The sequence below is a fragment of the Mustela nivalis genome (genome assembly GCF_964662115.1).
Source record: "Mustela nivalis genome assembly, chromosome: 3".
NCBI classification, from domain to species: Eukaryota; Metazoa; Chordata; class Mammalia; order Carnivora; family Mustelidae; genus Mustela; species Mustela nivalis.
The window spans coordinates 30,712,396-30,723,804 of NC_139022.1; the positions used below are offsets into that span (position 1 = coordinate 30,712,396).

At 40.9% G+C, this 11,409-nt stretch overlaps 1 protein-coding gene across 1 annotated transcript; it reads left to right on the forward strand.

Annotated features, from left to right (window-relative positions):
- Positions 1 to 9,116: 9,116 nt before the first annotated feature.
- On the forward strand, positions 9,117 to 10,064 carry LOC309860800 (olfactory receptor 2V2; the record flags this gene model as incomplete). The annotated part of the gene is made up of 1 exon (XM_082723258.1): positions 9,117 to 10,064. The coding sequence occupies one exon, from the start codon at positions 9,117 to 9,119 to the stop codon at positions 10,062 to 10,064; it is 948 nt and encodes a 315-aa protein (XP_082579384.1).
- Between the last annotated feature and the right edge of the window lie 1,345 nt (positions 10,065 to 11,409).

Consider the following 11,409-nt stretch of genomic DNA (forward strand, 5'->3'; position numbering starts at 1 on the left):
TAAGTTGTTCTATTGTTTTCAGAGTACAGATCTTTCACCTCTTTGGTTAGGTACATCCTAGGTATCTTGTTATTTTTGGCACAATTGGAAATGGGATCTATTCCTTGGTTTCTTTTTCTGTGGCTTCATTGTCGATATATAGAAATGTAACAGATTTCTCTACATTTATTTTGTCTCCTGCAGCTTTGCTGAATTCATGAGTTTTACCAATTTTTTATGGAGTTTTTCAGGTTTTCTACATATATTATCATGTCATCTGCAAATAGTGTTTGACCTCTTCTTTGCTGATTTGGATGCCTTTTATTTCTTTGTGTTGTCTGATTGCTAAGGCTAATGCTTCCAATACTATGTTAAATAGTCATGGTGAGAGTGGACATTCTTGTCTTGCTCCTGACCATAGGGTAAACCATCTCAGTTCCACACTGAGGATGATATTAGCTGTGGGTCTTTATGATGCTGTACCAACTTTGCTGAGGGCTTTTAAATCAAGAATGGATGTTGTATTTGTGAAATGCTTCTTCCGCTTCTACCATGAGACTCTTAATGATGGAGAACAAACTGAAGGTTGAAGGAGGGAAAGGGTGAGGCATAGGCTAAATGGGTGGGTTATTGAGGAGAATACTTGTTATAATGAGCATTGGATGTTACATGTAAATGATGAATCACTAAATTCTAAATCAAGAATGGATGTTGATTTTAAATCAAGAATGGATGTTGCATTTGTGAAATGCTTCTTCCGCTTCTACCATGAGACTCTTAATGACGGAGAACAAACTGAAGGTTGAAGGAGGGAAAGGGTGAGGCATAGGCTAAATGGGTGGGTTATTGAGGAGAATACTTGTTACAATGAGCATTGGATGTTACATGTAAATGATGAATCACTAAATTCTACTCCTGAAACCAATATTACACCATATGTCAACTAACTAGATTTTAAATAATTAAAAAAATAAATTAAAAGGCATGATTAATCCAGTAAATATAAACAGTATAAAAGAGGAAAATATGATCATCTCAAGACATGCAGAAATGTCATTTAATAAAATTCAACACCCATTCATGATCACTCCATCAAGCTAGGAATAATAGGAAATTTCTATTTACTTTTGAGTACATTTGAAATTAATGTACATCTAAAAGTAATAAATGCTTAAAACTCATCATACACTCAGAAATAATCCTAATATAAGATGTGCAAAGAGTTTATGCTACAAAACGTACTAAGAAACATAGAAGAATCTCAGGGCACTTGAGTGGCTTAGTCAGTTAAGCGTCTGCCTTTAGCTCAGGTCATGATCCGGGGTTCTGGGATCAAGCCCTGCACTGGGCTCCCTGTTCCGTGGGAAGCTTGTTTCTCCCTCTCCCACTCCCCCTGCTTGTGTTCCCTCTCTCACTGTGTCTCTGTCAAATTAAAAAAAAAATTTTTTAAAAAGAAAGAAAAATTGAAGAATCTGAATGAAACTATATGCCATATTCACGGATTTGGATGCTCCATGTTGTAAGAATATCTGTTCTCAAATAAGTTTGTGACTTAACTGTTTGGCAAGTAAATTGCAAACATATTGGCCAACGAAAAAACTGACTAGCTTTATAGGACATGAAGTAGAGTGACTATGAAATGTATTGTTCAACTTTGGACACTCTGGAGTGTGAAAGGGGTTTCTACAGATTACACATGGAGGACAGGCATAACTAGACCACAGGGCCATCCATACCAAACTGAAAGGACACTGAGCTCATAGAAATGTCTGAGAGTATTTAGGATGACGCCCAGCTCCATGTCACTTCTGACTCATAAATGAAAGTGTTCTTCTTTCCTTCCCATTGGACTATAAAATCCTTGAGGTGAAGATAGTGTGGCCCAACCTTGATTTATGCACAACTTACCCCGTACTCTACATATCAAGGGTATCAGAGATATAGGTTGACTCCATAGGGCAAATAAAGAACATATATGGATTGCATGGTGCAGGGGAAGCCTGCTAGGACAGCCACAGATGGAGACCCAGTGAAGGACTCGGAGGGTTACAAGGAAGTGTGGAATGTGTCTGTGGTGAGGGGTAGAGAACCAAGAAACTTGCCCTCCCCCATTCCTATGCTCTTGCTGTCTCATAGCCCTCTCCTGGCCAGGTTTGCTCATACTGTCCCCACTGGCCCTCTTTCTAGTTCTGTCCCCAAGGTCCCTGTTTGAGTTTCCTTAATTGTAAGCTGGGGAGCTCCTGTTCAAAGGCTGAAGTTTGTGGGCTCCCCCAGGACTCCACAACTTTACTCCCTTCAATCAGGTTTATTGTTAAGTATTGCATGGACAATGGAAAGAATTCTGTAACCCAAGCTGAGAGCAGCCGACAGAAGGTGAATGGATATCAGTGCATGGGCACAGAAACATAGATCCTGGCACATACCCCATCTGCCTACTACCATCTGCTGAATTAGGTCCCCTCTCTCCTTCTATTTTTGGCTGAGTAGAAGCTGTTTGTCTAAGATACAGTTAGAGCTAGAGAGCTCAGTTTGGTTACAAAGTGGTGGGAGTGGTTGTGCTAATGAAGGAGACCAGAGCTGAGGTACCAGAGCTGTGTCGCCTCTGACACAGTAAGTGCAAACTCAGGATGATAATGATTTTGAAGCTAAAAAGTCCTCCACAGGATATCTGCTGAGTGTTTTTTCCTCCAGGAAACCTACTCAAGGGTGAGTAAGGACCTTTTCCCTCTAACCTGCTTCTCTCTTCCTTGCACTTCCTATTACTGTTTGTAGGTCATTTCTTCTTCCTCCTATTGTCAGCCTCCATCAAGGGTGTTTTCCTTCCTTTTGCGGGGGGGCAGGGGCAGAGGTTGAACATACTCTTTCTAGTGTTGTTTCTCCTGAGTCTTTCTTCTGGTCCTCTTCCTTTGATCTATTTCTCCCTGTTTCTTTTCTAAATGTCTCATTTATTCTTCCTTTCTTCTTCCACTTTCTGTGGATGGCGGGGTCAGTGATTTGTTCCTGGGTGGAAGAATGATCTAAAACAGAAAGACAAAGGATGAGTAGAAAGAGGTGCAAGTGAATGGGAGGAAGGAGAGGGCTGAAAGGACACATGGAGTCAACTTGTCCCCAAAATAATGTTGTAGAGACAAGGGAAATTCTTTCATGGTGTTGTTTCTAGGGAGACAATGAAGCCATTAACTAAACAGAGAGAGATAAATTTAGAGAACAGGAAATTAGCATGTGGGATGAGGTAGTTTCTTGAGTTGTTTGCACTTTACAATAACCATTCAACAATATTTACTAAGGACATAATATATGTTAGGCAAGTTTCTAGGAGCCAGGTATCCTGCCATGAACAAAAGTGGCATCAGGAATATAGGTTTCATTAGTAAAGTAGAAGACATGTCCATATAAATTAAATGTGGTATGCCTGGTGGGGTTACGTGCTCTGAGAAATACAAGCCAAGAAGGAACAGGGAGGGAAGGATTTGAACTCCAGCTAGGCATTGGGTAAGTCCTGGCTGAGAATGTGAGGAGGATGTGAGGGAACAATGTGGAGCATATCTGGGAAGAGCATATCCATGAAGATGCAGAAGCAAGTGTCAAGGCCCCTGAGGCTGGTGTCTGCCTATTATATGGGAGGAACTCAAAGGTAGCTGGTGAATGAGTGAACTAGAGGAGTCAAGGGAATTCCAGGGACAGCAGAAGGAAAGGAGGTCTTGGTGGTGATGGAAGGCTGCCCAAAAAAGTCTGGATTTAGTCTTGAAGCATTTTGGCTTTTACCTTTCAGAGATGAGTTCACTCCAGTGCTATGGGGCAAATAGACTAACAGGGAAGCAAGGGTGGAATGGGGAGGCAAGTCCAGTTAGGGGCCATTGTTATCATCCAGGAAAGTAGTAACAGTGATGTGGTAAGGTGGAACCTCACAGGAGTGAAAAGTTGTCAGGAGTGAATACATTTAGAGGAAAAGCCAGCAGGAATTTCTGATGGTTGGGATGTGAGAGGGAAGGACAGGATTCAAGATGAATGTGTTGTGCCCTGAGCTACTGGAGAGACCTGGACTTAATTAATCTGAGAAGAAGGTTAGAACAGGTGTTTCTCTACTGGAGACCAAGAGCATTTTGGTTACTTCAGGTAGGATAAGACCATTGGACATCCATGTCAAAATGCTAAATATGTGGTGTGTATAAGAATCAAAGTTCATTCAAGCCATTCAGGGTGTGAAGAGAAATGTCTAGTGACCAATATAGTATGTTAGTACTAGTTACATTTTCAGAACTCTTTCCTAGAAAGCTCCACATAAACTCTCTCATTGAAGCTCACAGGAAAGCAGTGATGGAGAATGTGTGATTATACTCCTGCAACAGAAGGTCTAAATGCTGGAGGTCAATAATTAGTGGTGATACAGCTGTGTCTTGGACTCAGGGCTCCAGAGGTCCTTTAGAGTTTTCTGTTATCATTGCTCTTTATACAAAGAAAAGGCTTTTTCTAGGGAGAGATGCTTGTACTACAAATGTGATGTAATCATTCTGATGAGACAGAGAAGTGTGAAAACTGTCAGAGATGATGAAGAGAGAGGTATATCTCACTGAAAATGTATTCGGCTGAATGCCTCTACACACAGAGAGTAGTGCTGGACATCCTCAGAATATGAGGAAGTTCGGTTATAAAGTCGGAGGGACTTGTTTTGTTCTGTTGGTTGGGTAATCCTGGCTCCAATATGACCAAGATAGTATTTAAAGGCAGAAATTTACTCCTATAGAACACACACACATATACACGACAACAGGGAATTGTTGGTGTAAAGGATACAGTCTTTAGACATGAGTCGGGCCATGCTCCCCTCTGTAGGGACAAGCTCATACAACCAAAATCCCTAGTTATAGAACTGGGCAGGCCCATTCCAGCATAGGAAATCACCTTGGATCTTTACACAGACAGAGTGTTCTGTAGGGTCTTTGCATTTCCTTTTTGCAGGGGGGTAAAGTAGAGAAGAATACACCCCTTACAAATGTATCCTAGATACTGCTCTCATCCATTTGTGGGGAACATCTTTGTCATTTGTAAACACCCGAAGATCTTCACTGTTCCTCACAGGAAAGTATCCATCCATGAATTTGTAGTACAATTCAGGTCAAGAACAACAGCTTCTGCAATGAAAGAATCCAGGCTTTCTACTTTCAGAACTTGGAGGTTGCAGCTGCATATTACTTCATCTGGTTATTTTATTAAGTCAACACACACATATATAAGAACATGGGAGGCTTTGCAGAGAAGTTCTCAATGACACTTGGTAAAGGTCTGAAGGGAGGGTGAGCCATGAAGATAGCTGGAGGAGGAATACTCCATGAAAAGGGAAGTCAAATGTCCTAAGGTAAGAGTGTGTCTTGCTTGATGCAGGAAATAATAAAGAGGTTCTGGTAGCAAAAGCAATCTGAGTAAGGGGACAGGGTCAGAGCCCATGGGGGTAGTTTACATAGGACTTGGGGGCCTTGCAAGGGTTTGGCCTGGATCTGTGTTGGGAGCCAATGGCCTATCTTGAGCCCAAGAGTAACACTATCTGACTTGCATTTCATATGGTTTAACTCCCCAGCTGCTGAGTAGAGAAGCAAGGAAAACCACTCAGGAGGCTGCTGTGAACCCAAGGAGCACATTCTCAGGCCAAACAAATGAGATGTAGAAAACCAGAGGGGGATTACTTGGGACCCCCTTCAATGGCAGAAGCAGGTTTGAGCTGAGATACAGCATTTGACTAGGTGACTGGAACAGTGTGAGAAAAACTAAAAGAGGCAAACAGAAGTCATATTTGGCAATCTGCAAGTGTCTGTTGAGGTGGAATGCAGTATTTATTTAGAAGGATTTGGGGATGAAAAGCTGGAGAGGGAGAGCAGGGCCATACCTGGACTTCAATTAGGTTAAAGGTGAAGCTCTGCTCTCAGTCTTGAGTAGTGACATGGCCTACAGAGGGGTGCTCAGGGACCTCCTGCAATGCACCAGGAGGTCCTTGGGTCATGCCCATTGCATGAATGCTGGCAAAACAAAGATGCTCCAAATACAGTGATGACAAGGGATGAAAATAGAGGTCCAATTGTAAGAAGCAAGAGCCTCCACTAAGGGCAAATCAACAGGACTGTGAGAATGTTGGATGTGAGGCACATAGGGTATTCAGCATGGATCATTTTGAGCTTGAATCATTGGGAAACTAAAACATCATATTAAAGATATAAGATGAGAATAGTAGACATTACTTTTCTAACAAACGCAGGTGAACATTAATGCTTCGTTATTTTTTTCGGATGTGAACAAGAAATGCAATTGTATCAATTCTGGAGAGAATTGGAAGTTTGAGGCAGTGGCTCAGACTTGACTCAGTCTTGGGAGGGGTGTCTGAGATCCAAAAATTTTGGTGTCATTTAGAGACAGAGAGGCAGATGGATTCTCTTTCTCCTCCTCCTCAGCCTTATGGTAATCCTTCCCAAGTCTTTCCTTGAGTTTCAAAAGTCGGAAATGTGATTGTAATTTTCATCGAGCTTCAGGAATGCCATTTAAACTAATCAATTTGTAAGACAGGAACTTATCATGAGAGATCAAATATTCATCTGTGATATGAGTTGTATCTTACAAGAAACCACAACTGCACTAAAGGATCTCCAAGAGTTAAGAGTCTAGGCCATAAATCAGAAGGCTGCGCAGTGAGCCAAGAATTAAATAAAGGAAATTGAAATTTCCTAACTGAGAATTTCTCCAAGATAAGGTAGCTTGACCTTTTAAGACTATTTTTTGCCCAGAAACAGCCTGGTAACAGTGAGTGTGCAGAACTTGGGTTCCAAAGCCCCCTTCTCAAGTACTGGTCCTGTGTTTACCAGCCATGTAACCTTTGGCACCCCAGCCAACCCTTCAGAACCTTTTTCCTCATCTGTAGAAGAGGGTCTATTTAATAATATCACTGTATCTTCATTGCAGGTTCCTACAATGAGATCAAATAAAAAATGGATAAAAGTACTGTGGAATGCAAGAGTTTGATTTATTTTTTACTGATTGTAGATTGTTTGTCACTAGAACCAGGCAGAGAGCCCTATCATTTCTCAGCAGATGAGAGACAGACTCACAAACTCAACATGTTTTATTCATTGTTTCTAGGCAACTTGCAAATCACCATCTTTTATTTCCAGTATCTTTCATATATGACAAGATCACTTTTTAAAATAATTATAGTTCAGTTTAATTATATCAATAATCAAGATTTGAGATAGAACATGGAAAGATATGGTAGACAGCCTCCAAGATGGTCTCATTTGTCCCCTTTCCCAGTATCCATGCCCTTGTGCCCTCTTTCCAGTGAGTATGGGCTGGATTTGGTGATTCATTCCTAAAGAATAGAATTCAGCTGAACTCATGGGATATCACTTCCAATACTACATTTTAAGACTCTGATTTCTATCTAGGGTGCTTTTGCTCTCACTATCTCCAGGATCACTTCACCAGGGAGAAGTCAGTTGCCGTGCTATGAGGCAGCCCAGGGAAGAGGGAGCAGGCCTACCTATAGTCACATGAGTGATCTTGCTAGTGCAATCTCCTCCAGCCCAGCCTTGAGAGGACTGCAGCTTTTTTTGACAGCTTCATGGTAACCTTCTGAGGGACCTTATGCCAGAGACACCTAGCTAAGCTTCACCTACATTTCTGGCCCACGGAAACTGTAAGATAATAAAAAATTGCCATTTTATTTTAAATGCTAACTTTTGGAGCTATCTGTTACACAGTTAATAGCTAATTACATGAGCAAATCAACAGCTAATGCAAATTTAAGGGCAAAGACCACACTGTTGTGCCACTTGCAGAACCATGGAAATACCTGGTACTGCAGCCCTGAATGGATAAAAGGACAGGTGAAATTAGGAGGAGGCTGTTAAGAGAGAGAAAAAGGAGAAGCCTAAAAACTGGAAATACCTTTCAGAGTAAAGACAAGTTTCAATAGGGTGAGAGAGTGAGGACAACAATCAAAGAAAAAGTTGTGTCAGAATAGTATGATGTTTTCCAATTGTTTATAATCATTTATTCTTTTATTTTCCTTGGGTTCAGATTCTGTGACTATCCTCAAGGGAGTTTTAATATGCATGACTTTTTAAATATGCATGACTTTTATTGCCTAATTTGGCTTTTGTTCATGTAAAATCAGGTCATGTCACCTTATTATATTCCTTTTGTAAGATATTTATAAGAATTGATGACCAAACATCCTGAGAAACCCCTTTTAATTGACATGATCCAATAACTTAATTCAAACTTTTATGAGGCAGTGAGTAAATGGTTCAGAGAGTCATGTGCAAGAAAGTGGTTAGAAATATTTTATAAGGCTCTTTGAGGGGCACCTGGGTGGCTCAGTGGGTTAAGGCTCTTTGATGTCTACTAAAAGTAATTTAGTAAGTAGATATTAACTGTTTACCAGTCAGCTTTTACTGAAGCCTAATCCTATTTTTGAAGTTTCAGCACAATTGAAGACTTCACTGTTCTTAATAAGTTTGGGCACCAAACTGTTGCTTTTCCACATTGGTCCTGTGAATTTCCTGTCACCCCCAATATAATTGACAATAATGCCATCTAATTGTAACTATTTCCTCTCATGTGAGGCACTGAAGATACTTCTTTTATTGATACTATAAATATATCAGAACGACTAGTATGAAAACACTCTTAGAACATAAAGAAACATGGGTTAAAGAGCGACTCATGATTCAAACACATCCTTTTCCATTACACATATAAATGGTCTGATGGGCTGAGAAGGTATAGCTCTGTTTAAGATAGTTTACCGAATCTGTGTGATATCATAAAAGACTCAATATCATATAATAAAGCCAAAACTTTGCTTGCAGAAAGGTCCTATATGATAATCTCTTCCAGGTAAGGATATACACAAATAGATAATTGGTCCATTCTATAAGCTAGGATGACTCCTATTGCTGTTAGATGGGAATATAAAGGAGTATCTCTTCCATGTCCCAAAGTTGATATTGTTGAGGTCTCAAAGTTGATATTGTTGAGTTACAAACAAAACAACTGGCTGAAGATGTAGAATGCAGAGGTAATAAAGAAATGTCAGTCGATCCATTATTTTTTGTTCACAGTCACAGGTAACCAGAAACATCAACTAAGCCATGGAGATACAGTCGAATCAATCATCCACAGATGACTTCATCCTCTTGGGCATTTTTTCTCACAGTCCAACTGACCTTGTCCTCTTCTCTCTAGTTATGGTGGTCTTCACAGTGGCCCTCTGTGGGAATGTTCTCCTCCTCTTCCTCATCTACATAGATCCTCGACTTCATACACCCATGTACTTCTTCCTCAGTCAGCTCTCCCTCATGGACCTCATGTTGGTCTGTACCAATGTGCCAAAGATGGTAGTCAACTTCCTATCTGGCAGGAAGTCCATCTCTTTTGTGGGTTGTGGCATACAAATTGGCCTCTTTGTCTGTCTTGTGGGGTCTGAAGGGCTCTTGCTGGGACTCATGGCTTATGACCGCTATGTGGCCATTAGCCACCCACTTCACTATCCTGTCCTCATGAATCAGAGGGTCTGCCTCCAGATTGTTGGGAGCTCCTGGGCCTTCGGGATAATAGATGGTGTGATCCAGATGGTGGTAGTAATGACCTTCCCCTACTGTGGCTGGAGGGAAGTGAACCACTTCTTTTGTGAGATGCTATCCTTGTTGAAACTGGCCTGTATAGACACATCCATTTTTGAGAACGTTATATATGCTTGCTGTGTCTTCATGCTGTTTCTTCCCTTCTCCATCATCGTTGCCTCCTATGCTCGTATCCTGAGGGCTGTGCTCCACATGCGCTCTGCTCAGGCTGGCAAAAAGGCCCTGGCCACCTGTTCTTCCCATCTGACAGCTGTCTCCCTCTTCTACGGGGCAGCCATGTTCATCTACCTGAGGCCTCGGCACTACCGGGCTCCCAGCCATGACAAGGTGGTCTCTATCTTCTACACAGTCCTTACGCCTATGCTCAACCCCTTCATTTATAGCTTGAGAAACCGGGAGGTGATGGGGGCCCTGAGAAAGGGGTTGGACCATTGCAGGATTGGCAGTCAGCACTGAAGGACCAGGACATCCTGTGCCTGGCAATGCCATCCCCTGATTCTGTGACTTTGAGTAAATAATCTCTGTGTGAGGCTCTGTTTCCTCACTGTTAATGATGATCATAATACCTGCAGGCTTTTTTTAAATCCTAAACCCTCTCTGTGTGTAGTGAAAAAACAGCTTTTTTTTTTTTTAAGATTTTATTTATTTATTTGACAGACAGAGATCACAAGTAGGCAGAGAGAGGAGGAAGCAGGCTCCCCACTGAGCAGAGAGCCTGATGCGGAGCTTGATGCCAGGACCCTGAGATCAGGACCCGAGCCTAAGGCAGAGGCTCTAACCCACTGAGCCACCCAGGTGCCCCCAAAACAGCTTTTTTATTTTTACCCAATATTTAGTGAGCTAATTCATTTGTAAAATGCATTACATTGGAATGTAGGACTTTGTAAACCCAAGCACGTGCAGAAGTAAGGCATTGGGATTATTGTCCCTTATTGTTTAAATCTAGAATTATTTCTAATATCAGAGAATGCCCTGAATTTGACTTCCTTACTCTTATTGCGATTCTCTACCATTGAGTCAGAACTTACTATGTGCCGGAAACATACAATATTCCATATGTGTATGTATAGATATCATTTCTCTGATTTTTTAAAGGTCTCACACTAGTTTCTTAGATGAAACTGAATGAAATCATCATACAGATGACGAAAAATAAGCTTATAAAATTCTCTTTATAGAGTGCTCACCTTTCATGCTCTGTAAGTAGGAACTTTTTTTTAAAAAATATATAAGTGGGGTTTTTTTGACCTTTTAAGTTTTTATTTTTAACTCCAGTTAGTTAATATACAGTGTTATATTCATTTCAGGTGAGTATAGTAACTCAACACTTCCATGTATCATCCGTGCTCATCATAAGTGCACTCTTTAATCCCCATCACCTATGTCACCTATCCACCCAGTAACCATCGGTTTGTTCTCCATAGTTAAGAGTCTGTTGCTTGCTTTGTCTTTCTCTTTTTTTCCCTTTGCCTTTTGGTTTCTTATATGATCCATATATGAGTGAAATCATACAGCATTTGTCATTCTCTGACTTATTTCACTTAGCATCATACTCCCTTTCTCTATCCATGTCCTTTGCAAATGCAAGCTGTCATTCTTTTTGTGGCTAAATAGTATTTCATTTACACATACCACATCTTTATCCATTCATATATCTATGGATACTTGGGCTGCTTCCATAACTTGGCTGTTATAGAAAATGCTGCTATACATATTAGAGTGTGTGCATCCCCTTGAATTGGTGTTTTTTTATTCTTTGGGTAAATAGTATTGTGATTGCTGGATCATAGGTTACTTCTGT